The sequence below is a fragment of the Bubalus bubalis genome, chromosome 2 (assembly GCF_019923935.1).
Source record: "Bubalus bubalis isolate 160015118507 breed Murrah chromosome 2, NDDB_SH_1, whole genome shotgun sequence".
Lineage (NCBI taxonomy): Eukaryota > Metazoa > Chordata > Mammalia > Artiodactyla > Bovidae > Bubalus > Bubalus bubalis.
The window spans coordinates 88,319,763-88,347,172 of NC_059158.1; the positions used below are offsets into that span (position 1 = coordinate 88,319,763).

The 27,410-nt window shown below is 40.5% G+C and overlaps 1 protein-coding gene across 6 annotated transcripts in view; it reads left to right on the forward strand.

Moving 5' to 3' along the window:
- The window catches only part of ITGB6 (integrin subunit beta 6), a 149,483-nt gene extending 122,946 nt beyond the window's left edge, over positions 1 to 26,537 (forward strand). For 4 of the 6 annotated variants that reach the window (XM_025276093.3, XM_025276089.3, XM_025276103.3 and 1 more), the window contains 5 exons: positions 1,944 to 2,181; positions 5,335 to 5,432; positions 12,202 to 12,321; positions 17,454 to 17,620; positions 24,574 to 26,537. In XM_025276093.3, coding sequence (XP_025131878.2) covers positions 1,944 to 2,181; positions 5,335 to 5,432; positions 12,202 to 12,321; positions 17,454 to 17,620; positions 24,574 to 24,672 — 722 coding nt within the window. In that variant the 3' untranslated portion in view covers positions 24,673 to 26,537. The remainder of the gene's footprint in view (positions 1 to 1,943; positions 2,182 to 5,334; positions 5,433 to 12,201; positions 12,322 to 17,453; positions 17,621 to 24,573) is intronic. The other 2 variants (XM_006073134.4, XM_025276125.3) reach the window with 1 other exon arrangement.
- Positions 26,538 to 27,410: the final 873 nt, after the last annotated feature.

Here is a 27,410-nt window from a genome sequence, read left to right on the forward strand (position 1 = left end):
AATAATATATAAACACATGCACACAGTTGATCCTTGAACAACACAGGTTTGAAGTGCACGAGTCCACTTATATGCAGATTTTTTCAATAAATATATTGGACATATTTTTAGAGATTTGCAACAATTTGAAAATATTCACAGATGAACTATGTAGCCTCTTTGTGACCTCATGGACTGTAGCTTACCAGGCTCCTCCGTCCGTGGGATTTTCCAGGCAATAGTACTGGAGTGGGTTGCCATTTCCTTTTCCAGGGGGTCTTCCCGACCCAGGGATCGAACCCGGGTCTCCTGCATTGCAGACAGACGCTTTACCCTCTGAGCTATCAGGAAAGTCTCCAGATATAGCCAGACAGAGATACCAAAAAAGAAAATTTACATATGTTGTGAATGCATAAAGTGTATATAGATATTGCTCTATTCTTACACAGGCATAAAGTAAGTGATATTTAATGTAAAATTAATAATGTGTTAGTTTTCTTACTGTTTGATAACTTTGCTTTCAAAGCATTATATTACTGTCTAGTATGCTTCTCTCCTAATTGGAGAAACTGCATATCAGCCTACTATTAAAGGTAAGTGGTTTTTAAGAAAAGGGAAATATGTTTGTAATATGAATATGTCCATAATGCTATAGCCATTAATATTTTAACAATTCATTCATTGGTGTATAGGTTAGGCTACTCTGAAGCAATGATACTAATCACACTGGGCTGCCATAAAGTAATCATATAATTGTTTATTCATTATCAATGCATAAATAGCTATATCTGTAAATAAACATGAATTTCTTTTTCACAGTATCTTTTCATTTTTGATATCTAGTGTTAATAATTTGCCTAATATCTATAGTATTATAAGATGATTTTGATGTAGGTACTGCCAGATGATTCATCTAGTAAATTTACAGTATCGATAAATACAGTTAGTCGCTCAGGGGTGTCCAACTCTTTGCGACCCCATGGACTGTAGCCTGCCAAGCTCCTCGGTCCATGGGGATTCTCCAGGCAAGAATACTGGAGTGGGTTGCCATGCCCTCCTCCAGGGGATCTTCCCAACCCAGGGATAGAACCCAAGTCTCCTGCATTGCATGAAGATTCTTTACCATCTGAGCTACTAGGGAAGCCCAAGAATACTGGAGTGGGTAGCCTATCCCTTCTCCAGGGTATCTTCCCAACCCAAGAATCAAACCAGAGTCTCCTGTATTGCAGGCGGATTCTCTACCAGCTGAGCTACCAGGGAAGCCCTGTGTAGCAAACAAAATATGTGTTGATTAACTGTTTATGTTATCAGTAAGGTTTCCAGTCAACAAGAAGCTGTTAGTAATTAAGTTTGGGGGAAGTTAAAAGTTATTCTCAGACTTTGGACTAAGGGGAGACGTAAGAGTAGGGGGCGGTGCCCCAACCCATGGATTGATGAAGGGCCAACTGTATATATACATACACATAATCACACACACACACATCAAGTAGCTAACTATAGGCTTCTAGATTATCTCATTTCATGCACATGTGCTCAGTTGTGTTGGACTCTTCGTGACCCAATGGCCCGCCAGGCTCCTCAGTCCATGGGATTCTCCAGGCAAGAATACTAGAGTGGGTTGCAGTTTTCTTCTCCAGAAGATCTTCCCAACCCAGGGATTGAATCCTCATCTCTTGAGTCTCTTGCATTGGCAGGCAGATTCTTTACCACTGTGCCACCTGGGAAGCCAGCCCATAAATTCTATTTGATATAACATCAGGCAACCTAGTTGATCTTCAGTTAAGAGACCAAGTCAATAAATACATACCATTAGCAAAACACACTCCTATCTGCACTCCTTCCCACCCCCGCACAGCACTCACTTTTTTCCCTTTTTTCCCTTCAGTCTTTTTGATGGTGTTTAAAGGCAAAGAAAAGAGATGGTCCACAAAATCCAGAAGTGGTTTTAGCCCTAAGAAACGCAGAACTTTGTTTTGCAGATCACGGCGAGTGTGACTGTGGCGAGTGCGTGTGCAGGAGCGGCTGGACAGGCGAGTACTGTAACTGCACCGCCAGCACCGACCCCTGTGTCTCCGAAGACGGGATCCTCTGCAGCGGCCGAGGGGACTGTGTGTGCGGCAAGTGCATCTGCACGAACCCTGGAGCCTCGGGACCCACCTGTGAACGTTGTCCCACCTGCGGCGATCCCTGCAACTCTAAACGGTAATGTATCTACCATCTACAAAAATGTCTCTTTGTCCCTAGGTTTCATGATGATCAAAGTTATAACAACATTTTATAAACTCAGACTTCAGACTATTCTTGCTGGCTTTGGTCCCCAAGCATCCATTAAAACACACAAACCCAAAGGGCCCCTGTGATCATCAGCCTGGAACATCAGCCTCTCCATTATCTCCCAGTGCTGATTATCCAGGATCACAAAGTCACATTTCTATGAGAGCCTATCGAGGAAGCTAAGCTGAGGTCCCACACTGATAACATCAGACAGCCTCTCCCTTACAATACCAGCCACACATCAGGAGTGCCCTGGTGGGGGGGAGGGGGGGGGGGGGGGGGGGACTGACACTCACTTTCAGTACTTTTTACAGGGAAACAGAGGAGCTTCTTATCGAGTTTATAGCCTGATCTTACTGATTCATTCCTATCTACAGACTCAAAAAGGCAAAGAAGCAGAAAGATGATCTTGGCTCTCAATTCCTCCCCTCTTTCTTACCAATCATGCTCTTTGGCAACTTTCTTTGGTTGCCATTCTACAGAGCTATTGTGAATTACACTTTCTTTTTATTATCAAACAACAACAAAAAGCAATCATTTTTTTTTTTTCCAGTAAAAAAAAAAATTCTTCTTAGCTTGGCAGCTAACTTCCTAATGAAAAATTGAGGTCAAGAAAAGCAAATCTCCAAACTGGCTGTGTTATGACATTGCAGGTTTAATGTATTATACAGCAAACGTCCTTCAGCAGTTCAGATTTTCATTAACTTTGGTACCCACAATGGGGACATGTGCATATCCAATGTGAACAAAGAAAATCAATATTACCAATATTCACTCAGTGCTTACTCACTATTCAAGTGTCAAAATTTCCCTATCACTGTGCCTGAACAGATGCCAAGAGAAGCCTGGGCACAAAGTTAGGCTTGTGTATGTGCATGCTAAGTTGCTTCCATCATGTCCGACTTTGTGAGGCCCTAAGGACTTCAGCCTGCCAGACTCCTCTGTCCATGGGATTTTCCAGGCAAGGATACTGGAGTGGGTTGCCATGCCCTCCTCCAGGGGATCTTCCCAAACCAGGGATCGAACCTGTGTCGCTTACGTCTAACCTGCATTTGCAGGCGGGTTCTTTACCACTAGCACACCACCTGTGAAGCCCAAAGTTAGGCTTACTTGAATACGATTTAATATTAAATGTTATTTGAAAGTATTTCTTCCATTATTTTTCTATTTTATCTTCTCTGTAAACCTGATTTAATCTCTTTTGAAAAAAAATTTTATTTAACTATAGTTGATTTACAATATTGTGTTAGTTTTAGGTGTTCAGCTTCAGAGTCTCTTCCACTATAGGTTATTATAAGATATTGAATATAGTTCCATGTGCTATACAGTAAATTCTTGTTTATTTTATATATAGTGCTATGTGCATGTTAATTTCAACTTCCTCATTTATCCCCACCCTCTCCCCTTTCCCCTTTGGTAACCAGAAGTTTGTTTGTTTGTTTCATCAGACATGTTTCAATCTTAGATCTGGTTTATAAGGTATGAAATTAATGGCCAAAGTAGTTTGAATTTGAGGAATTGAGTAGAGTGATCCACTTGGTATTTGTTAGTTTTGAGGTGAATCCATTCTTCTATTTATACTTTCATGCACTTATTTATCAAATAGGTGTTAAATACCTACTTACAGGCCAAAACCATGTCAAGTCATAGACATATAGTGAGAGTGAAACAGCTATAGTTCCTGCTGTCACAGGTGCTAAGCATCTACTGGCAAAGACAGAACATTTAAAAAGTAATTATAATGCTATCAGGGCTGACAGTCATAATAGGGGATAAAGAGGGAACAATAGAATTCTCTGGCAGGAGATAAAGCTACCAGGCTAGCTTGGGCAGCCATCAATGGGGTACACAAAGAGATAGAGGTTTTAAAGCTTCCACAATCTTCAGCAGCCCCCTACAAAACCACCCCAAGTAAGTATATAACCTTGATAAGTGCAGTGTGCTTGCCGTGCAAAGGCAACTTCCAGATAAGATTCCTATCCCCACTCCACAGCGAGTGCTGCTCCTAAGACCCTCCAGCAGAGGAATTCAGAGGCTTCCACTGCAAGGGAACTGATAAGAGCTAGGAAAGCTTGCCTAAGGAAAGGCGGTTTCAGCTGAGATGTGATAAGGCGTGAGTGGGAAAGGGGAGTGTTTCCAGTGCTTAGAAGAGCATACCTTTCCTGGGCCAGAGTAAGAGAGAGGCAGTATGATGAATGCCCACAGTAAGAAAACTTCTGCAGCTTTGGATTACCCCAAACACTATCTGTTTGTAAAGTGATTTTCAGCACAAGGTTAATTCAGAATCTAAGTTTTACTTTTGCTGTATAGCCATCACTAGAGTAGCTTAATTCCTGGGTTATGTTCTTGGAAATACACTTTTAAATAAGTAGCAATCCTTTATTTAAAAATCTGCATTAATGAGGATCCACGCTGTAATCCTCAGCTTTTGAAAATACTCTTATCAAGGTTTGAACTCATTCAAAAGAGTTACAGAAAAGTGAATCTTTGAAATAGTCATTCATGACATATGAGAATTTGGGGAATTCTTCTTAAAATACAGACCATTTCTGTTAAGAAATTCACACTTTATCTAGTCTCTAATCTTATTTTAGCAGCATAAACCCTTCCCAGGAAAATGTCTAATGAAAATATATCTAAATTAAATACCAAAATAATTGGGATTTTTTTGGGGGGGGATTTTTTTTTTAATCTAACCAATCAGAAGCGATCATTAAAGATAATGAGGATAGTAGCTATTATCAAGGCTGGCTCGCTGCTGCTGCTGCTGCTAAGTCGCTTCAGTCATGTCCGACTCTGTGCAACCCCATAGATGGCAGCCCACCAGCCTCCGCCGTCCCTGGGATTCTCCAGGCAAGAACACTGGAGTAGGGAGCACTGATTACTGAGAGGAATTCAGACTAAAGCAGTTTCCTCTTGGATATCACCCAACCATCTTTTTGAAAGTAACAAAACACAATGTCCTCTCTGAGACATTTCTATAGCTGGAATTACAGTAACAGTATGAAAACAATATCCCAACTGCATATCCATTTTTACACCATCACAAAACTGATTAACTCTATTGAATAATGTTCACAGGAGCTGCATTGAATGCTACCTGTCTGCAAATGGCCAGGCCCAAGAAGAATGTGTTGACAAATGCAAACTAGCTGGTGCGACCATCAATGAAGAAGAAGGTTCTACTTGTCTTATATTGCTTTCCTTTCCTTTGCACAGTTTTAGAGAGGCGGAAACTCTGTGGAGGGCTTTTCAGTAGCTCAAGCTCATTTGTACTGGGGGGTTAGTTCACTCGCATTCATTTTTAAGAGTAAATGCGTTCCAGAAGGCTAAAGACTTGATGCTTTGGGATACAAGCAATTTAAAGTCCTGGCTTTTCTGTTTGACTTAGCTCTGTTGGCAGATTCATCTCTGCTAAACTCATGCAGCTGGAGAGAATTCCAGAATGCTGTAAATTTTTTTTGAATTAGAAAAGAGGAAAATTGAAGAAAGAGCAAAATATTAGCCCCCTAACTTGAAATCATCCTCTGTCGTCTGCCTGCCTTATTTCACGATAGGAAGAAGTGAGGTGTAGTGGGTTTCTTGACAGCAGCACTCAGGCATCCAGCAGTTTCTGGTTAGTGGCCATTTTTCCTCCCCTTCCCTCAGTGTTTTTACTCCCAACTTTCCAAACATGGATATTACATCGTCATCTTTTTTTTCTAATTGAAGTACAGTTGCTCTACAATATTGTGTTATTTTCTACTGTACAATGAAATGAATCAGCCGTGTGTAAACATATATCCCCGCCATGTCACGGACCTCCCCCCCACCCTGCCCCCTCACATGGTCATCAGTAATCCCCTGTGCCCTCAGTCCCAAACTCCAACAAAGGCCTGTTACCTTTAGGAGGTGCTTGCTTAGTACCTCAGTTATGTCCCACTCTTTATGACCCTATGGACTGCAGCCCATCAGGCTCCTCTGGCCATGGGATTTCCTAGGTGAGAATACCGGAGTGGGTTGCCATTTCCTCCTCCCGGGGAACTTCCCGACCCAGGAACTGAACCTGCATCTCTTGCGTCTCCTGCATTGGCAGGCAGATTCTTTACCACTGTGCCACCTGGGAAGCCTTGTTACCTTTAACTGCTAAGTAAACTCTGCTCTTGCTTCTGTCTGCCATTTTTAAAGACTTACTTAAAATCAGATTCCTTCTAATGGCAAAAGGTTATCTCAGATATGTAAATAGGTTGTATTTTAGCTGAGAAAGCATTTAAAAAATACTTTGTGATCTTTAAAACAAAACTGATGACTGCCCCTCCTAAAGGGACTGTCTGGGGGGATTTGTTTTTCCATCATCACAAACCTGCCATGAGGTAGGAACCGCTGCTCAGGTAGGAACCTTGCTGTGCACGCCTTAGAGGTGCAACTCCAGTGTATTTTGGGTGGAGTGAAATAACCAAGATGATAATTTATGACAATCTAGCATATGCATCTTGAATAATGAAACTAGAATAGAGAAATTAATCCATTTCCAAAGTGATATGTTAGTGATATTTCTATTGAAAATTACCAACATTTGTTTTAAAACTGAGGTTTCTGACTGTGCACAGTTAAATAATCCTATATGGAGGGGTGGGATTAGTGCTCACAAAACCCCTTGCCTGTACGTTTCTGGTACCTTAAGATAAATATGCCAAATAGCCATAAATTGGACAAGATGGTATGTTCCTTACACTAATACGGAAGATGAGATGTGGTAAAAGCACCGAGTAAGATGGCGTTTGTGGCCTGTCCACATTAGTAACAAGTCCACAATCTCAGCATATCCTTCTGGCTTCATTTCACAGCAAACAGTTGGTATACTTACCATGTGTTTCCAAGAAATGACTAAAAATTGCAGAAAATGCCCTGAAAATGACTGGAACCAAATTAACTAACAGCATGGGACATCTAATGTGCTGAGGGGGAAAAGAAATCAACCTTGGAAACACATAAATCACAAATAGGGAATGTACACATACAGTTTTCTGAGTATAGTTAGTGTTAGTTGCTCAACCATGTCTGACTCTTTGAGACCCCATGGATGGTAGCCTGCCAAACTCCTCTGTCCATGGGATTTTCCAGGCAAGGATACTGGAGTGGGTTGCCATTTCCTTCTCCAGGGAATCTTTGTGACCCAGAGATCAAACCTGGGTCTCCCACATCATGGGTAAATTCTTTACCATCTGAGCCACCAGGGAAATGCCTTTCTGAGTATAGATGATCCTAAATGCTTGGATTTGAGAGGAAGATTATATTCTCAAGTAGCCTATAAATTGTTTCATTATTCTTATGGTGTAATTGACTAAATTATCTTCAAAATAGGGGAATACAACTATTTCTAATTCAGAAATCAAAGTGATTGGTTTAATAATACCATTTAAAGCAGTAATTGTGATGAATTTGAAAGAAAAAATATCTTTGTCAGCCTGAGAATTTAAAAGTCACTCTTCTAAGGGGTGTTGTTGTTCTTGTTGTTATTAAGTCGCTAAGTCCTATCCAACTCTGTGGCCCCATGGACTGTAGCCTGCCAGGTTCCTCTGTCCATGGGATTTTCCAGGCAAGAGTACTGGAGTGGGTTGCCGTTTTCTGCTCCAAAGGATCTTCCTGATCCGGGGATCGAAACTATGTCTCTTGTGTCTCCTGCATTGGCAGGTAGAATCTTTTACCACGAGTGCCACAAGCGTGTGTATCTTCTAATGGGCCTTTTAAATAAGTCCTGTTTCAAATTACTCACCCAGTCATGTTATTGATCACATCATCTTGAAATTATCACTGCATATTTGCTCTTCCATGGGATCTTTTACCAGCTCATCCTTCCCCTCACAAGGACATGAAGAGTAAAGTAAGCATAAACTTCATAATCTAAATAAATTATTCCTCATATGTGCTATGATGACTTGTGTGAGTATTTCTAAGGCCACGTGGCTTAACTTTTATATTCCTTTTTACTGAAATAGAAGTCTTGAATTTACCCCAACATTCATGTACTTAGAGCATTGTTACTCAAAGTATGTTCCACGGAACCCTAGTTCTGAAAATGTCACACGGACAAAAGCACCAATAGTCATATGAATTTTGCAAATGGGAAGTTAAGCTTTTTGTTTGCTTTGTAAGACTGAGAACTGTCATGTACATTAAACTAAATGTGAATTGTGAAGCTTCAGGTGAGGCAAAAGGAAAAATTAGAGTAAGGAGGGATTCCCAAACTTATCTGACCCCAGAGCCCTTTTTTTTTCCTTCCTGGGAAACTGTTTTCTCTGAGAAGTACTGTCTATCCCCCAAAGGGAAGGTCTCAAATACATGGTTATCTTGAGTCAATGGTGCAGAAAGTTTATATTTTCCGCATCCTTCCTAGACCTTCCCAGACCCCGGCCTCTTCACCTCCTTTCTCACATTTCTTCCTTTTCTATGTATGATTTCATGGACTGCCTGAGATCTTATTTTCATTCTATTATTCTAAACCAGTGCTGCCAGCACTCATACAAGAGGGTAAAACAGAAAGGCCCATTTCTAATGAACAACAGAAGAAAACCTTAGCAGCTAATTATGCAAATCTCCAGCCCAAGCTGGACCTTTTCACTGCACATTCAATAATGCCATTTTAATACCCAAACACTACAAAACAGGCAAAATCTAGAGTCATAACAGTCATGAAAAGGAGTGGTGAAGTAATTAAAGCAAGAAGGGAGTCATGACTCAAAGGTCATGTTAGCAGTTCCATTAAAACTTTAAAAATCCTGGCCAAGTAAATTAAGCCTCCCTGTGCTTCGGTGTAGCTATTTAAGAGGAAATAAAAAAGCAGGATTAATATTACTGAAAGCAGTATTATAAGCTGTCCACATATTTTCTACCTGAGAATAAAATGTTCCATTAAGTAAGTTTTAGAAGAGCAGGGCGGGTGTGCACTGTCATGGCAAAGCAGGAAGGGAAGGACAAAAACACTCCAACAAGAAAAAGCATATTCCATAAGATTCCATGAGTCCTAGCTAACTGGAACGGTTTGGTAGGAGAATGGTGGAGGTCATCTGAAAATGACCCAAGTATGAATTATATATGTAGTGTTGTTGCTGTCAAACACATGAAATAACACAGATTTCACTAATCAAGTGTTGCCTGGAGGTGCCCAAACCTCTTCATCAGAATCACCTCTTTAAAGATACTATTAACAATTCACGAATATGCAAGCTCCTGTCCACGGACTTCTCAAATCAGAATAGCCAGGGTGAGTCCCTGGAATCCATCATTTCAAAACTCCTAGGTGATTTCCGTGTGGGCATGCTAAGTCACATGAGTCGTGTCTGATTCTCCAGGCAAAAATACTGGAGTGGGTTGCCATGCCCTCCTCCAAAGGATCTTCTGGATCCAGGGATTGAACCTGTGTCTCCTATGTCTCCTGCTTTGGCAGGTGGGTTCTTTACCACTAGTGCTGCCTGGGAAACCTCCCAGATGATTTAGATTATGGTAAACAGTTGGGAATGACCAGATGAGAATAATTTGTAATTATATTTCTTAATATTCCTATGTAAATAAGATGCTTGTAATGGATTTGAAGGGGCTTCCCAGGTGGCTCAGTGGTAAAGAATCCACCTGCCAATGCAGGATATACAGGTTTGATCTCTAAATGGGGAAGATCCCCTCGAGAAGGAAGTAGCCACCCACTCCAGTATTCTTGCCTGGAAAATTCCATGGACAGAGGGGCCTGGAGGGCTACAGTCCATCGGGACGCAAAACAGACACAACTTAGTGACTAAACAACAGCAACAAATGGATTCAGAAACAGTTTGTTCACTTAAATTTATCCTCTGAAATCTTATTAATAATGCTAAAGGCTTCCCTGATAGCTCAGTTGGTAAAGAATCCACCTGCAATGCAGGAGATCCGGTTTGATTTCTGGGTGGGGAAGATCCTCTGGAGAAGGGATAGGCTACCCACTCCAGTATTCTTGGGCTTCCCTTGTGACTCAGCTGGTAAAGAATCCACCTGCAATGTGGGGGACTTGGGTTCGACCCCTGGGTTGGGAAGATACCCTGAGGAAGGGAAAGGCTACCCACTCCAGTATTCTGGCCTGGAGAATTCCATGAACTGTATAGTCCATTGGGGTTGCAAAGAGTTGGACATGACTGAGCAACTTTCACTTTCAAATGTTTTAGTAGTCTCAGTTGTTATGGATAATACAGGCATGCTTCTTATAAGACTTTGGCATGAGGTATTTAATTTTATAAATTAAAGGCAAAAAAACACATTTCTGTCTTTCTATGGCTATGGCATTGTGAAACCAAAAACAGATTATTGTTTAATTTTTCTTCATTAGAGTCAGAGGAATATAGCTAGATTCTGTTTTATTGAAAAAAATTTTATGTTGAAGCTAATGAGAAAAGTTACAGATCTAACAAGACTACGTCCAAGATTATCAGAGACAATCCCAGTTTTAGATTCTGACCCATTGCATCGTAAGACACTCACTTTGGATCATATGGACTCCCCTGATAGCTCAGTTGGTAAATAATTTGCCTGCAATGCAGGAGACCCCTAGTTGGATTCCTAGGTAGGGAAGATCCACTGGAGAAGGGATAGGCTACCCACTCCAGTATTCTTGGGCTTCCCTTGTGGCTCACTTGGTAAAGAATCCGCCTGCAACGTGGTAGACCTGGGTTGGGAAGATCCCCTGGAGAAGAGAAAGGCTACCCACTCCAGTATTCTGGCCCCGAGAATTCCATAAACTGTATAGTCTATGGGGTCGCAAAGAGCTGGACACAACTGAGCGACTTTCACTTGGATCATATGTCTTAAAATTTTAAGATAAGAGCAAACAGTCATTCTATTTACAGGTTTACAAAAAAAAAAAGTGTAACAGTATCATTAAAAAGTCTCTAACTTAGAGGAAAACTTTAAGTAAGTTTTTTTTAATTAGAAAAATCTTACATAATTTTGACATAGGTGCCAGACCACTAAAATGTCTGATACATAGTATTAACATTATAGACCATTTTACTGTATTATCAATTTCTGTAATGACATTCATTCTCTGGTTCTTGAATAACCTCAAATTTTTTTATTTGAAAAAGATTTGAGGAAAATTGAATTTTTTTTTTTTAATTGAGAAAAGGGCTATATGAGTGGTAGGCCAATGGGTGTTGTGTGTGTATTTGTGTTAAATTGTTTCAGTCGTGTCCAGTTCTTTGCAACTATACAGTTGTAGCTAGCTAGGCTCCTCTGTCAATGGGATCCTCCAGGCAAGAATACTGGAGTAGGTTGCCATTTCCTTCTCCAGGGGATCTTCCCAACCCAGGGATCAAACCCACATTTCTTAAGTCTCCTGACTGGCAGGCAAGTTCTTTACCACCAGTGCCACCAGGATACCCTCGTCTCCTTTTATTCTGGGATTTACCTTTATCCTGTTGGTCCCCATGCTATATAGCACTTCAATCTCTGTTAAGTCGTACTGATTCACATTTACTGTTGTGAGCATACATGGCCAGCGATCTGACTAGGACATTGTGGAAAAGGCCCCTTTAGAAATACCACTATGTCTGAACTGTATAGTCTCTCTCTGAAATGTAATCTAGGCTTCTTCCCAGTACTCTGAGCCAAAGAAACCATATGGCTTCCTCACTGCCGTCATCTGAGCCATCCTATTCCCAATACAGTACCTGCCTTGAAGCACAGCACTCCACTGAAATTGTGCGCCTATCAGACTGATGGGTGCATTTGATGGTCAGTCCTGATTGACCACACCTGGAACTGTTCTTCTGGAACAGGAGTAGAAATTAAACCCTCAGTGGGTGGAGGAAAATCCTGTCTTTTCTATTCCTATTCTGCAATGTTGGAAATTCCTATTTGCATAATAAAACTCAATACTACTTTGCTTTAAAAAAAAACATCTTTTGGAAACTCATTTAACCTAATGAATGACTTCTTTATCTGCAGATTTCTCAAAGGATAGCTCTGTTTCCTGTTCTCTGCAAGGAGAAAATGAATGCCTTATTACATTCCTACTTACTACAGATAATGAAGGGAAAACCGTCATTCACAGCATCAACGAGAAAGGTGGGTGGCTTGCCTTCCTTGTCAGTGATAAGAGATACTACATGGGAAAGGAGAAAACAACCAGAAAGATACTCTGGGTAGCTTGCCAGGAAAGACATTTCCAAATTTTTGATTTCCCAATGACTGAAAGATACCTATTGAAAGGTTTGGTATGTTCCAATGTCTCTTATTAAGACCAAATACAAGAGAAGGGTGTTCCAATCCAAAAAGGTGGCTGATGAATTGTAGAAAGGTGGACCAATTAATGTCAGTGAAAGGTATGGTTTTAGGAAAGACTAACAGGGAAGAGGAATACAACAGTCTAAGAGAACAAGCTTTGAATCAGGCAAACCCTGGGCTCAGATCCTGCTCCACCACTTTATTGATGATTTGGAAGATACTTGCTCTGCATGTCTCTATTTCCTCATCTGTAAAATGGGAAAAACAACAGTACTTTCTTCTAAGGGTTGAGTCAAGGATTAAGTGGAAAAAATGCATGTAAAACATTTCTAGTTAATAACTTACCCAATGGGTCATTAAATGACAGCTGAGTCAGAAAAGGCAAGACAAAGAAGGAAGGAAGTAATCTCTAAAGGAAGTCAGAGTCTATTGCTTCGTATGAGTTTTCCTCCATACCAATTCATGGAGTCAGCTTCATTTTCAGTGAAGGGGAGAGAGAGAAGCTTATAGCCAGGAGAGAAGAAAATAGTGAGAAAAGCACATTTGTTGAGACGTTCTTAAGTTTTAGTGAGTTTCACCTGGGGAGCTTGTTAGACTGCCTGTGTCCTAAGTCAGCAGGCCAAATACGGCCCGGGACTCTGCATTTTAACACTTCTCCAGGCGACTCTATACAGCTGGCTTCTAGACCTCTTCTGGGTGACTCTAACCCTCACAGGCCTGTCTGCCTGCTTAGATCCACACAGGTGCCTCACCTTTTCTGTCTTCAGTTATATGATGTGCCCCAAAACCTTTGCAGTAGAAACGACAGCTGCATGAACTCAGACCTCTCTGGCTCTTGTCATCAGCCTCCTCCCCTTTCCCGCAAAAGCCTGGAGCCCAACTTCTGGCCCAGAAAATAGCAGCAAGGCAGGCTAGAAGGCCGAGGTGTTTTGTTGTGTGTGCTGGTCTATCAATGGGCTGACAAAGCGTTAAGTCCTGAATGTGAACCCAAGAGTACCAAACTGCCATCACTTAAGAGTGTGAAAAGCAATGACACCATTATCAAGAAGTAAGTTCAAAACACTATGAACTTAGCAAGAAAACAAGATTAGAAAAGTACCACATTGCAGTGCTAAGGGTCAGGGAGAGGTAGAGGTCAGCACAATGCAAGATACAAGTGTCTGAGGGTGACCTTGCTGCTCAGATGGGCAGAGCACTCCTGGAGACTTGCTCTTGAATAGCTCCCCTGAATCAGCTTCTTTGAAATGCATACTTATTGTCTACGGCCATACCACCCTGAACACACCCGGATCTCGTCTGAAATGCGTACATAAAGGGCACTGTAGAGGCCATTAGTTAAGGAAATTTAAGGTGATTCCTGCTGTACCAAGAAGAAATACTTTATAGTACAAACACCTGCCTCCTCATTATCTGTTTTCTAAAGGCAAATTCTTTACCTCCACCCCTGCTCTCTGTGACCATGGTAATGGCTTTAACTAGTTCTCCTGAAATCAAAGCCGCTCCTTATACTGTTAACTCCATTGGAAAAGCAAGTTTCAAACAAAAATGAAACTTTCCAGAATAGATTCTGTCTTTAATAGGTTTTATATCTAGTTGATTTCTTTCTTTTTTTTTCTCTTGTGAAACTTGCCTTTGGTTGCTAAATGCTTCCTCATTACTGAACTGTTGGGTTTTTCTTCTTTTGTCCACACAATAGGAGTGGTACATCAACATGCCATCTTTCAGAGAAGCCCTCAGCTGCCCTGATGTCTTTTTATTAAGGCTTTTTATTCCCCCTCTGCTTTTGTAGCAGGAAAAAGTGAGGGGGAAATGACCTCCCTAAGGTTTAACAGGAGTCCCCTGACAGCTTGAAGGATGCTCTTTCCTGGTAAATGTTCCCAGATAGATCAGAGCTTCTGGGGGCCCTGGAGTCTGTTGTCCCCTCTCACAACTTTAAGACCAGAGAGCCCCAGGGCAGCCGGCTGGAGGCACCCGGAGAAAAGAGGCAAAATGAGAGAGGAGGATGTGAAGGTTAAGGAGTCCCAGGGTTCTCCAGCCAAATTGAAAAAGATAGCCAAGTGAAGAGTGACCATCAGTGTGTGTGTGAATGTAGGGAGATCTTCACTCATCTATTTTCCAGAGAAACTTTCAGCAGACAAGAGCCGCATCCATGAGAACCGCAATGAATGGCAGCTGGGGAGGCTTCCTGGCATGGATATGAGTGTGGATCTGACACCCACAGGTTCCACCTTGGAGATTCCAAGCCTTGAGGTCTTGAGGATAGAGAGGGAGAAGGGTGCCTTTGTTGTAATACTACTACTATTACTGCTAACAATAACGGCAGCTGTCATTTATCGAGCCCTTATTAATACCTGCCAGGTGTTATTCTATATGTTTTACATGTATTGATTTAACATTCTCAACAACCATATAAAGCAGGTATTGCTATTATGTCCATCTTATGGGTAAGGAAATTGAGATGTTAATAATTTGCTAGATCCTGCAGCAACTAAATCCTAGCACTGGTTGGGATCTCTGGCAGTCTGGCCGGGCGCCCGAGCTCTTAACTACTGTGCTCTACTGCCTCCCACTGGCTGAGTGAGCATAAAGAAATCTGAATCCCCAGATTCTGTTAGAGAGCACTCTCCCATAGAAATATTATGTAAACCACATTGTATTGTTAAATTTTCTAGTTAACCTTTGTGTAATTTTTAACTAGAGGATAATTGCTTTACAATGTTGTGTTGCTTTCTGCCATACAACAACACGAATCATCCATAATTTTATCTATATCCCCTCCCTCTTGGAACCATCCTCCTGCCTCCCATAAAAAGTATACAATAAATTAATTTTAATAGTATGTTTTATTTAATCCATTACATCCAAAATCTTATGTCAATGTACAGTCAATATAAAATTGGTAATGAGATATTGTACTTTTTTTTCTTATCGAGTTTTCAAAATCACTGTGTATTTCACACTTAACACAAAGCCTAATTCTGAAAAATCACATTTCTAGTGACTGTTGAGCTATAGCCACACGTGACTGGGCTACCAGATTGGCAGCATTAGAAATTCAGCACCTTAGAATTAGGTGCCACACTGACCTGGACTCAACAGACAAGCCTGGATGGTGCACAGTGATAGAGAAAGCCTTTCCTCCTACCTACAACATGTCTTCAGCATGAGCATCTCAAGAGACACTAAAGAGAGTATGGAAAGTGGAGATTTCTTCCGTGTAATACCTGCTCTGTAGGCTGGGCCAAAATCCTTGCTTGAGAAATGTTTAATTTCCACTGACTCTAAATTCTTAAAATTATTATCTCCACCAGGCCATGCCTGTTCCTCCTATATTTATTGCCTACCAAAGAGCCCTCCTAATTCATGTTCTGGCTGCAGGGTCTCAGCGAGCTTCATTTTGCTTCGAGCAAGAACATTCTATGCCCCACCCCAGACATTTCATAGTCAAAGATGTAGCCAGTATATATGCTCATGGACACAGGCCTGCCACTTTCTTTGCAGGAGTGTTGCTAACCTATTAGAAGCAGCCGTGGTTCATTTGCTATTCTAGAAACCGTCTTTAGATCTTCATACTGTAGTAGCTATTTCATTAACTCTACTTATTTCTGCCTAATCACCTTACATGGCTTTTTGGCTAAAGAACAAAACTGTGTAAAGCCAGGCGTCATGCTGTTAGAGGGTCATTAGTCCAGCTCAAATTCAGATCAGCTATAGATCTTACCTTGAAAGCAGCATGACTCGCCCTGTGTGTATAACTCTCCTTATTAAATATCTAAAAGCAATAAGAGTTAGGATAAACTAAGCATGGTTCATTTCCTCCCGAGATACCATGAATTTGCCTCACTTCTTGCAGAGGGAGGCAGATATTTAATGATAATTTTTATGGCAGATTTTTTTTCCCGTGATAGCAAAGGGAGAGCTTAATTATAATGCTTCATTAAGAAATGTATCATCTCCCAGGCATATTGCAAGTATTATTAGTCATTCTGCTGTCAATGAGAGAAGGTACTGTATAATTACAAAATTGTATTAATATCATCAATAGAGTCAAAATAACATTTCATAGAATGTTCGAGTAGAAAGGACTATACAGAACACCTGATTTCTCAAACTTCCCTGGAGATAAGAATCACTTGGGATATTTTAATAATAAAGAGTCTGTGGCTCCATCCAAACCAACTGAATCAGCATCTCAGGGGATGGGTCTAGGAATTTCAGAGGTGGATTTAATAAGCATGAGCACCTGGGCTTAATCTTATCAGGAAGTTAAGGGAACACTGAAGCCCCACACCTTGGTTTTACAGACGAGGGCACTGGGGCTCAGAGAGATAGAGAGACTTAATGGATTTCAGACAGCTACTGTCCATCAGATGGGAATGGAACCCACCTCTCCTGAACCCAATTCAGGAATTTTCCAAGACACCGGGGCACTGCATTAGAGTGAAAATAAAACTGAAAATCATGATTATTTTCTGTCTATATATTTTAAAAGGAAGAACAAGTAGTATACTTCTAGGGGGTAGGTTGTATTCAATTTTGAGTGTAATCTCCTATACGATTCAAGAAAATCCAGGAAAAAGTGTATGTGTGTGTACACATTCCGTTTCTAGTTTGTCTTATATTCAGAAGAGGTCGTCTTTAGTAAACTACAGTCTTTTCACTGATCCATTAAAAACTCCATGTGTATTAATTGTCACTCTTTTGAATTTTAGTTCTTTTTGAGTCAGTCGTTCAAGTATATATCCATTTGTTTTGAATAATCAAGTTCTTATTTTATCTTTTGTTTTCATTGAAGAAATAGGGCTATCCTTCAACAAGTAACTCGTTTTTTAAAATTCAGCAAAACAAAAGAGATTATTATCTTTCCTCTACTGGAAAAAAATTATGGTTTGAAAATTTAATGAGACATGTTTTCTCTACATCAGAACATTAATTGAACAATCTCCTTAATACAATTTTCTTTGTTTCCGCAGACTGTCCAAAACCTCCAAATATTCCCATGATCATGTTGGGGGTTTCGCTGGCTATTCTTCTTATTGGAGTCGTCCTGCTGTGCATTTGGAAGCTCCTGGTGTCTTTTCATGATAGGAAAGAAGTTGCCAAGTTTGAAGCAGAAAGGTCAAAGGCCAAGTGGCAAACGGTATGCGCACACCTGGGGGCTAGCTACTCCTTGTCCTGAGGAAAAGAAGGGGTGTTGGACTTCTTCTGCACTAAGAGTTAAACTGTCACATTCTTTCTCTGCTCCTCTCACCACGTCCCCAACAGCTGGTTTCTGTTCTGCTTTGGGGACAAAGGGACCTCTGTCCATTATCTGGAACTCAGTCCTCACAGCATTCATTTGTATCTCATTGCAATGAAGACTTCCCCTACTCTAAAGAGTCTCATGAAACTCCTTATACTGTGAACTACTTAGGAACATCAAGGCAACACATTTTATTCTTTACCACCAGAAGGTTCCTGCAGGCCCCATTTGACAAGCATACACGCTACATCTAAACATTTCCATAAATTGGCTGTTAGAGCTAATGGAATAATGTTCAGGAGTATGACAGTTCATGCCAATTTCCATGGAAATACTCATTACTCATAATAGGTTAAAAAAGTAAGGCAAGAAGACTTTCAAAATACCATCCAGTTAGCTTTTCTGAATAGCATCCATTTTAAACAGCTACCTGAAAAAAAAAAAAAAAACAACCCTCCAAAGTATCGACTTTTAAATATATGTACTCAGTAGATATAATTTATGTGTCTTCTCTTCACAGTGGGCAAACACAAAACAGGACTCCAATTTTCTGTGTTTCTTTTCCACAGGAGAGATAATTACATTTCTAGAGGCCCATAGAAACAATTTCATGGTTTTAATTTCATCTCTCTCTCTCTAATGGTGTGTCCAGCTATCTGATAGCAATTATCTTACCTTGCTGATTCTTAAAACCATGATATGACTGGAGAAAATACAGGCAAATGCAATGCTCCTTTGGGTTCATCTCCCCAAATAATTGATGTTAACACTTTTTTCTCTAGTTCTATAATGATATCTTCCGTACCTAAAGCAAATGGAATTTTCTGTTTTAGGTACATTTATCTTAATAAGGGATGTTATATCTTATGCAGTTATTTTGAAATAAATATAATATATGGTGCAGGGCAATAGACCATGAAAATTTTTATCTACTTTATCTTCCCATTAAAAATACCTTTAGACACAACAACCAAATGCAATGTATGGATCTTGTTTAGATCTTGATTTGAGCACTCTAACTAATATACATTTTTAGACAACTGGAAAAAAGTATAGACCTGGGTATTAGACTGATAGCAAGAAATTATGGTTAATTCAGTTAGGTAGGATAATGGCATGAGGCTTTGATAGAAAATAATTAAGGTTTACAGTAAAAAGGAAGTGAAAACTGGGTTTCCCCTTAAATAATTCAGCCAAAAGAGAGAGAGGAATAGTTGAAGTAACTGTGGCAAAATCTTGATAACTCCTGAATCTGGGTGATGGGTCTACAGAGGTTCACGATATGACTCTCCTCTTCTTTTGTGTATGTGTGGACTTTTCCTAATTAAACAAAGTCCTTAGTAATGTAAAGTGAGGATTTGCAATGAAGATATAATGTTTCTATCTCTAATGAGGTAAAAATGTAACCTGACAAGTTTGGTGACTTAGAACCCAGTACTATGAAGCCAAAGTATTGGAGCAATTAACTTCACCTGACTCCCTGGCCATAAATGTTGCTTTTAACTCTCTGCTGCTGCTGCCAAGTCGCTTCAGTCGTGTCCGACTCTGTGCGACCCCATAGACGGCAGCCTACCGGGTTCCATCATCCCTGGGATTCTCCAGGCAAGAACACTGGAGTGGGTTTTTAACTCTCACCAACTGTCAAGAAAATGGCTGGAAGGGGTCAGAAGGCAACCAGGTTAAACAATGTGATTAGTGTGTTCATGTCGATCTCAAACCCCCAATCCATCCCTGACCCACCCAGCCCATTTCCCGGGTAAACATAGGTTCATACACACTACTATTGCAAAACAGGTAACCAACAAGGACCTACTGCATATAGCACAGGGAACTTGATTTGGTATTCCGTAATAACCTAAATTGGAAAAATTTTTGGAAAAGAAGCAAACAAGAATGTGATTAAGTTAGTACAAAATGCAATAGCAGAAGTTTTAGTTCAAAGACCACGAGCCCTAAGCAGTAGTCTTGAGTCTCCCATTTTTGAATGTAAGAAAATTGAGGCTCAGAAAGGATAAGAGATTTCCCAAATTGTTGCTTTATGATGGAGCTGAAATCCTAATTGCAGCCTTTTCTTCCAAGCACAGCCTCGACCCTCCTAGAAATAATAGGCAGGTGTTCTGAAAACAAGCACTTGGGCAATTATGTGATGTATATCTACTAACCAGCACTTTTTCATGTTCTCCTACAAAGGCATGAATCCTGACAAATGATTAATATCTTTAAAATAACATTTTAATTAGCAGTTAATTTCCCCCAAAACATGAATTGTTTTCCCTCAGGATGTAGAACATGACTGAAATTCAAATGCTGAATTTTTGTTGTCTCTTCACCGAAAGTGGAATTAAAATATGCATTAAACAGATAAAAGCATAAATGAAAAATATTATTCCCTGTTAAATTGAGTTTCTTTGAATAACAAATGTTTGATGTTCTTGACTAGATAATGACTGGGTCATAATTATTCACTTGGATGCAAAAGAGGTTTAATTCAAATTATTCAATTCAAATTTCACTAATATGTCCTATTGGAAAAAAAAAAAAAAGAATGTTGCTCAGTGCATCCATTTTGGGGTTTTTTGATTTGGTTTTGTTTTTATCTAAAACCTTTTTCCTCTTGAAGAACTGAATTTGGTCTTCAAACCCAGGGGGTCTCCAGGGACAACAGTGGGATCTTCCAACCCCTAGGCCCCCATTAGACTCTAAAGGTGATAGAGCTCTGGATAAGAAAGAGCTTTGTTCTTGCCTCCTGAAATATTTCATTCATCAACTATAAAGAAAGGTTACCTCTTATTACACTTTTAGAAATACCACCCCCCCCATCCATAGTCTTTATGAAAACACAAAGGGAAGATATTTAAATCCATTTTTGATTAGACATTTTTTCCTAGGATGACAAGTCATTAACTAAAGGCAAAAAACGTTCAGTCTGACATTCGTTACAGTCATGGATTGATTTTGCACTGTGCTAAGCAAATCAGGTCTACATTTGGCAGTTAGGCAGTCATTAAGGCAGCTGTGGGTCATGACAGAGAGCTTTCTTATTACCACTTTTTCAAGCTCAAAAAATGTGCCATTGCATTTGTAAAATCCACAGCCTAAATTAGCACCACCCAGAACTCCTGGGAGAGTCAGCCTAGTGACTCCAGAGGGTTGGAGGAAACCTGACCTTGTTTAAACAGTGCAGGAGGGCAGATCCACCTGAAATGGAGCCAGACACAAGCGCGTGTCTCAGCTGGAAATCCTAGGCAGAGAGGCTGCCACTGGCATGGCACTAAAGGAGGCAGTGCTGGACATCACCCCACTTTCTCCTGCCAGCAACATTTCATTTGAGCTCATTCTTCTGAGTTCTGATCACCAGCTGAGGCCCGAAAAACTCTACTGGCCTGCATCAGATGTACTTGCTTTTACCCTAGCTTTAAGCTTCTACCTCACCTTCCTACTATGTTGGGATCTGCTTCATCCACCACCTCTATTAGCATGCCCAGACCTTATGACTACCTTTGTAAGAACCACCACCCCCCACCCCCGCCGCCCGCTGAATATTGTAAACTTTAATAAACAAAGTTGCTTCAAAACACAGAAAGAAAACTGCACAATCAAAATGAAACATTCAACAAAATATCTGCCAAATAGCATTGTGTATCCAGTCAATTGCAACTCAAGTCACCTCCTGTGTTGTGCATATCAGCTGTGTTTAGCGTGAGATGTGGGATGCCTGACGTGATCTGGGATGGGATCCACAAAAGAGCTCCTAGTCCTACAAAGCTCTGCCCGTGGCCCTACTCACAGCTTGTTTCCTCTTACTCAGTGTCTGGTTTCCTAAGTCCCTCAATTCCTCCAGGTCAGTGCCACACCCATTAATCTCAGCCTTCACATCTCATTTTTTCCCATCTTTCCTCTTCAGTCGAGTCCCTTATTCTTCTGTACCCAACTTAAACTTCAGTTCAGTTCAGTTCAGTTGCTCAGTCGTGTCCGACTCTGCGACCCCATGAATCGTAGCATGCCAGGCCTCCCTGTCCATCACCAACTCCCAGAGTTCACACAGACTCATGTCCCTCGAGTCAATGATGCCATCCAGCCATCTCATCCTCTGTCATCCCCTTCTCCTCCTGCCCCCAATTCCTCCCAGCATCAGGGTCTTTTCCAATGAGTCAACTCTTCACATGAGGTGGCCAAAGTACTGGAGTTTCAGCTTTACATCAGTCCTTCCAAAGAACACCCAGGACTGATCTTCTTTAGAATGGACTGGACTTACTAGTTTGCAATTAAATTAATCTCTTAAATTTAATAGAATTCCACACATGAATTTTGTTTGTGAACAAGACTCTGCTTGCATCTAAGACATCCATCAGCCATATACCCTCCAAATCTCGAGTTCTTATTGCAGTAGGACTAAGGACTGGAGAGTCCTCATGATTATCCAAGCTGACCTCAGGAGTAGAAGCAATGTAGTGACTTGGCCTTCACTCGTCACCCACCACCAGGGAACCTCTTCTTTATTTGCCCTCATTACTGAGATAGCATCTCTCTGCAAAGGCACATGGACAAAGGTAACATGTTGCTCAATCAGAGGTAGGCCACTGGCTCTGGGCAACACAGAAACAGGTGCAGGTGTGACTCCTCTTCACTATGAAGATACTGCAGTGCATCCAAGGGAAACAAGAGGGAGAGGCCAGAGAATGGTTTTCAATTTTATTCAGTTCTTCTGAGAGCTGAGAGAAATGTACTGAGAAAGCAAATACCATTACTTTGTTTTGTTGTTGTTGTTTTTTTTTTTTCTCAAATCTATGCCTATAAAATGCTACCATCTCTGCCATTCAGGGGATAAGGAGGTCAAAGTATGATAATTTGGAGGGTCAGAGGTGGCACCCAGACTCCATACATACTCAAAAATGGGCTTGGAAATACTGTGCTGAATCCCAAAGCCCAGAAGTGGGGCATATCTTTAGCACCCTATCCAGGACCTTCAAAAAAGGAAATTCCAAATGCAAAGAAGTTATATGTAAGTAAGGTCTGATGCTGAAGCTGAAGCTCCAATACTTTGGCCACCTGATGGGAAGAACTGACTCATTGGAAAAGACCCTGGTGCTGGGAGAGACTGAAGGCAAGAGGAGAAGGGGACGACAGAGGATAGTTGGATGGCATCAGCGACTTGATGAACATGAGTTTGAGCAAACTCTGGGAGTTGGTGATGGACAGGGAAACCTGGCGTGCTGCAGTCCATGGGGTCACAAAGAGTTAGACATGACTGAGTGACTGAATTGAACTGATGAGAAGAAGCAGCGTTTTTTGAGCACTTACTATGTGCCAGGTACCTGCTGAAGTACGGTCCTCATGGACCAGGTGGGCACTTTGGTAATCCCTCTTATGGATGAGAATGCCAAGGTTCAGAACTGCTTAAGTAAGGTTACATGGTAGAGCTGGGTTAGAACCCAGGCTCCCTGAAGCCAAAGTCTGCATGCCCAACCTTGGGGAATGGGAGGGAAGGAAATGTTCCTTATCCAGACATCTTGTGCCTGCATGGAACAATGAAACTGAAGGAGAGAAATTGGAGGCTCAGGTTGAGCATTTATTCAAACACCTAGCGAGCTTTGGGCTGTCTGGTCCCAGTGATGGCACCTGGGAACACATCTACAATCCAGACAGAGCAATTGAATTATCCAGGCTTTGCACACAACCATTCTACTGCCCTGGGGGCAACGCTGTTTTGCCCAATCCTCCTGGGGACCAGTACTCTGTCATAAGCCCAGCATCCCACATACCCGTCTCTTGTGACTCTCTCCTTCCCACACTGTTATTCTCTAGCAAGGGAAAGCCACCCAATTCTTTTTACTATCTACTAGCAGGTGTTTGCTGTCCCAAGAAGCTAGTTGTAACTCCTTCTGAATTTTGGTCTCATTTTAGCAAGATTATTTGTGCCCTAGTTTGATGCTTCTCATCATCTCAATGCATTTCTTAAAGGTGGATACTTTTCTTTCTTTTTACCTTTTTATTTTGTATTGGATTGTAGCAGATTAACAATGTTGGGATAGCTTTAGGTGCACAGCAAAGGAACTCAGCCATGCATATACATAGATCCATTCTCCCTCAAACCCCCTCCCATTCAGGCTGTTACATAACCTTGAGCAGAGTTCCCTGTGCTATACAGTAGGTCCTTGTTGGTTATCCATTTTAAGTAGAGCAGTGTATGCGTGCCCATCCCAAACTCCAGACTATCCCTTACCCCAACCCTCCCCCCAGTAACCATAAATTGGTTCTCTAAGTCTGTGAGTCTGTTTCTGTTTTGTAAATAAGTTCATTTGTATCATTTCTTCCTAGATTCAGCACATAAGGGACATCATAGGATATTTCTCTTTCTCTGACTTCACTCAGTGTGTATGTCATTCATCTTTGTATGCTTCTACCAGTTCACTTTTCCCATCTTTATCTTTCCCATTTTACTTTTGGGTCACCTGTTGGTTCATTCTGTTCATTTGATAAATTCAGAGTGCCTGCTGTGGGCTAGTTGAACTGTTTTCAGCTCTGGTAAAACAGCAGCGAACAAAGCAGCCATTTTTTGTTCCATGTGCATTTCCAAAAATCCATGATTTACTGCATTTCCAAAAAGGGTAAGATTCTTAGGATACAAAATTATTTTTTCATAATAAAAAACAATAAAGTAAAGTATACATTTTTAAATGCTAAAAGTATGAAATATCAAATTAATCAAAATTATTCACATATCTTCCAAGATTAAGCCTAACTTTCTTGTTCCAATCTGTAATGTACACTGAAATTATTTAGATATATTAAAACTGTGTAGTAACAAAATATACATACTTTCATTTGGACCTTTTTTTTTTCTTTTTTAGGGAACCAATCCACTGTACAGAGGCTCCACCAGTACCTTTAAAAATGTAACCTATAAACACAAGGAAAAACAAAAGGTTGATCTTTCCACGGATGGATAGAACTACTTTATGCACAGACAAATTTTGTTTCACTGATATGAAATGTTATTGCACTATTTAATTTTTCTCTCTTTGTTGTTTTAAGGTTGGTTTAAGATAATAATAGGTCATTTGGAGATCAGTCATTTTCTGTGTGAAGGTTAGAGACCATGTTGACAGTTTCAGCAAAGTCACAAAGTCCATATGCCACATTATATAGTCAAATTTGCCGACGAATTCTAAACTTTTAGTAAATCTGCCCTTTCCTAAAGGAAGGTTTTTTTCTTAACCAATGAAAAAAATGAGATACTGACTTTTACTTAAGCTATAGGATGTAATTCTCCTAAAGATGCTCCTCATGTAAGAATGAAAATGAAGTATTAATAATTTCTACAGATTTGAATGTCCCTAAAAGTCAATTTTTTTTTGTTTTACAGATGAAGAAAAAGTAATTTATAGATTAGGAAGTCACCAGTAAAACAAAAATAACAGGCCTATCGTTAGATTATGTTTAATGACCTGAAAAATAAACTTCTACATTCAGTTTCCTGATTGACCCTGCGTTTTCAGACTATTACTCCTTCTGTATTTCTCAACCCATTTAACTCAGTTTCACAGTCATGTAAACCCTGTAAATTTTATATGAAAGTTTTAATTTCTTGTCAAAAATTTTAAATAGTGAGATAGCTTATTCAAATTGAGCTCCAATAACACAAAAGGACCATGCATTAAACAGAATAAAATTTTTAATGGTTTTAAACCAAACGCATCATGAATACACAAGTCTCCTGTGAGTAATAGGCTTACTTAAATCTGTATTCTTTTTCCATTTGCATAACCCGGCTTGCATATTTCAGTTGCATATGGTGAATATGCTACTTGAAAAAGTTGGATTTTACTTGCAAAATACATGTGGGTAATTAGGGATCCACAGGTTAATTGAAGAGATGAACTCCGTAGAATATTATTCCTTATAGTTAATACTGCTTCACACAGCACTTTCATCTCACGGATCCTCGGAAGGAAACTAAGCCTCAGAGAGTGGGTGGAACTGGTCGGGAATTGAGATCTTCTAGCTCCAAGCTGCTGCTTCTTTCCGCAGTGTGAGACTGACTCTTATCAGTGAAATGATAGAAAGATTTTGTTAGTTAAGTGATAATTGCCATTTGTTTGAAAATGTAGTGGCTAGACAAATAGCACTTAAACTACTGGAATATAGATGAGGTCTTGTACTTTTGTGCAATGTTTATTACCTTTGAGAAAATTGTAATGTGAAGCCTTTTACTAGGTGGGTAGTTCATTAGGTAATGGAGGCTTCGTGTTTATCCACTGAACTGGCACAGAATAACCCATGATAAGTCTCTTCAATTCTGTCAGAGAGTTTGGTACACAATTTGATCACTTAGAGACTTATTTTTTTTCAGGTTTCTAAATAACTCAGGTAAATTAGACACTTGGGGAGTATGCAGTTATACTAAAAGAATTACTAAACAATCATTTGGGAAACCTGAAGGGCTGATGAACCCATGTGTTCCTGACTGAAGCCCAGGGTTGGTGGGAAATCTCAAGCAATAAGGAAGTTGCAATTCCAATGACACAACGGCGGTATTCATCTCTATGTGTGAAATTTTTGTATTACTACTAGAATGGGATTTTAGGATATATAAATTTCCTTTGTGTGTATATTGGGGAAGGTAGAAAAAAATCTGCTATTTCTCTGCATCCTGTTTTGATCCAAGGCTGGACCTTGAAAAGGTCAAAACATTAACAGTAGTACTTCTGTTCACTGAAGAGTTTGTTACATGAAGATACAATGGTTGTTTTTTGTAAGTTGCTTTATTGTATTTTGCATTGACATAAATAAACATCATAATTTAAACAATGAACCTTAGATGAATGATGATTCCTTTTATTTACCCGGCACAAAACCCTCTTCTTGGATTTCTGTATCCCTGGGTGACCTGTTCTGACCGCTTTGCTGGTCTCAGCCAAGGAGAAGAGCAGAAAAAGGCAGCCACTGAAGGCAGGAGACAACAGGTTGTCAGCTGTAATTTGCTGCAAGTTTACAATACTGACATCACGAGGTTTTTAAGCAGGTCTGGATATTACCCCATATTGTGTAAAATCAAGTTCTTTAGGGTAAGTGTTTGCGCTGAATTGTGATTCTCGCCCCAAAATTCACAATCTGAAGTCTTAATCAGAATATGGCTGCATTTGGAGCTAAGAAATTTAAAGAGGTGAGTTAAATTGAGATCACTCTAATCTGATATGATTGGTGTCCTTATAAGAAGAGATTGGGTCACACAGATGCACAAAGAGAAGACCATGTAAAGACAAGGGGAAAGTGAAGTTGCTCAGTCGTGTCCGACTCTGTGACCCCTTGGACCACCAGGTTCCTCCGTCCATGGGATTTTCCAGGCAAGAATACTGGAGTGGGTTGCCATTTCCTTCTCCAGGAGATCTTCCTGACCCAGGGATTGAACCCGGGTCTCCTGCATTGTAGGCAGACGCTTTACCGTCTGAGCCACATGGCAATCAGGAGAGAAGCCTTGGAAGAACCTGCCAACAGCTTGGTCTTGAACTTCTAGCCTCCAGAATTGTGAGAAAATAAATGTCTTCTCTTTAGGCTCCCCAGTCTGTAGGTCTTTGTTATGGCAGCCCCAGCAAACTAACCGTGAGGTAGCGCTGTCTTCCTGAGCATCCATCTGAGACTTCGTGGTGTGATGCTCATTTTCCAAATCAGAAAAATTAAGCAGAGA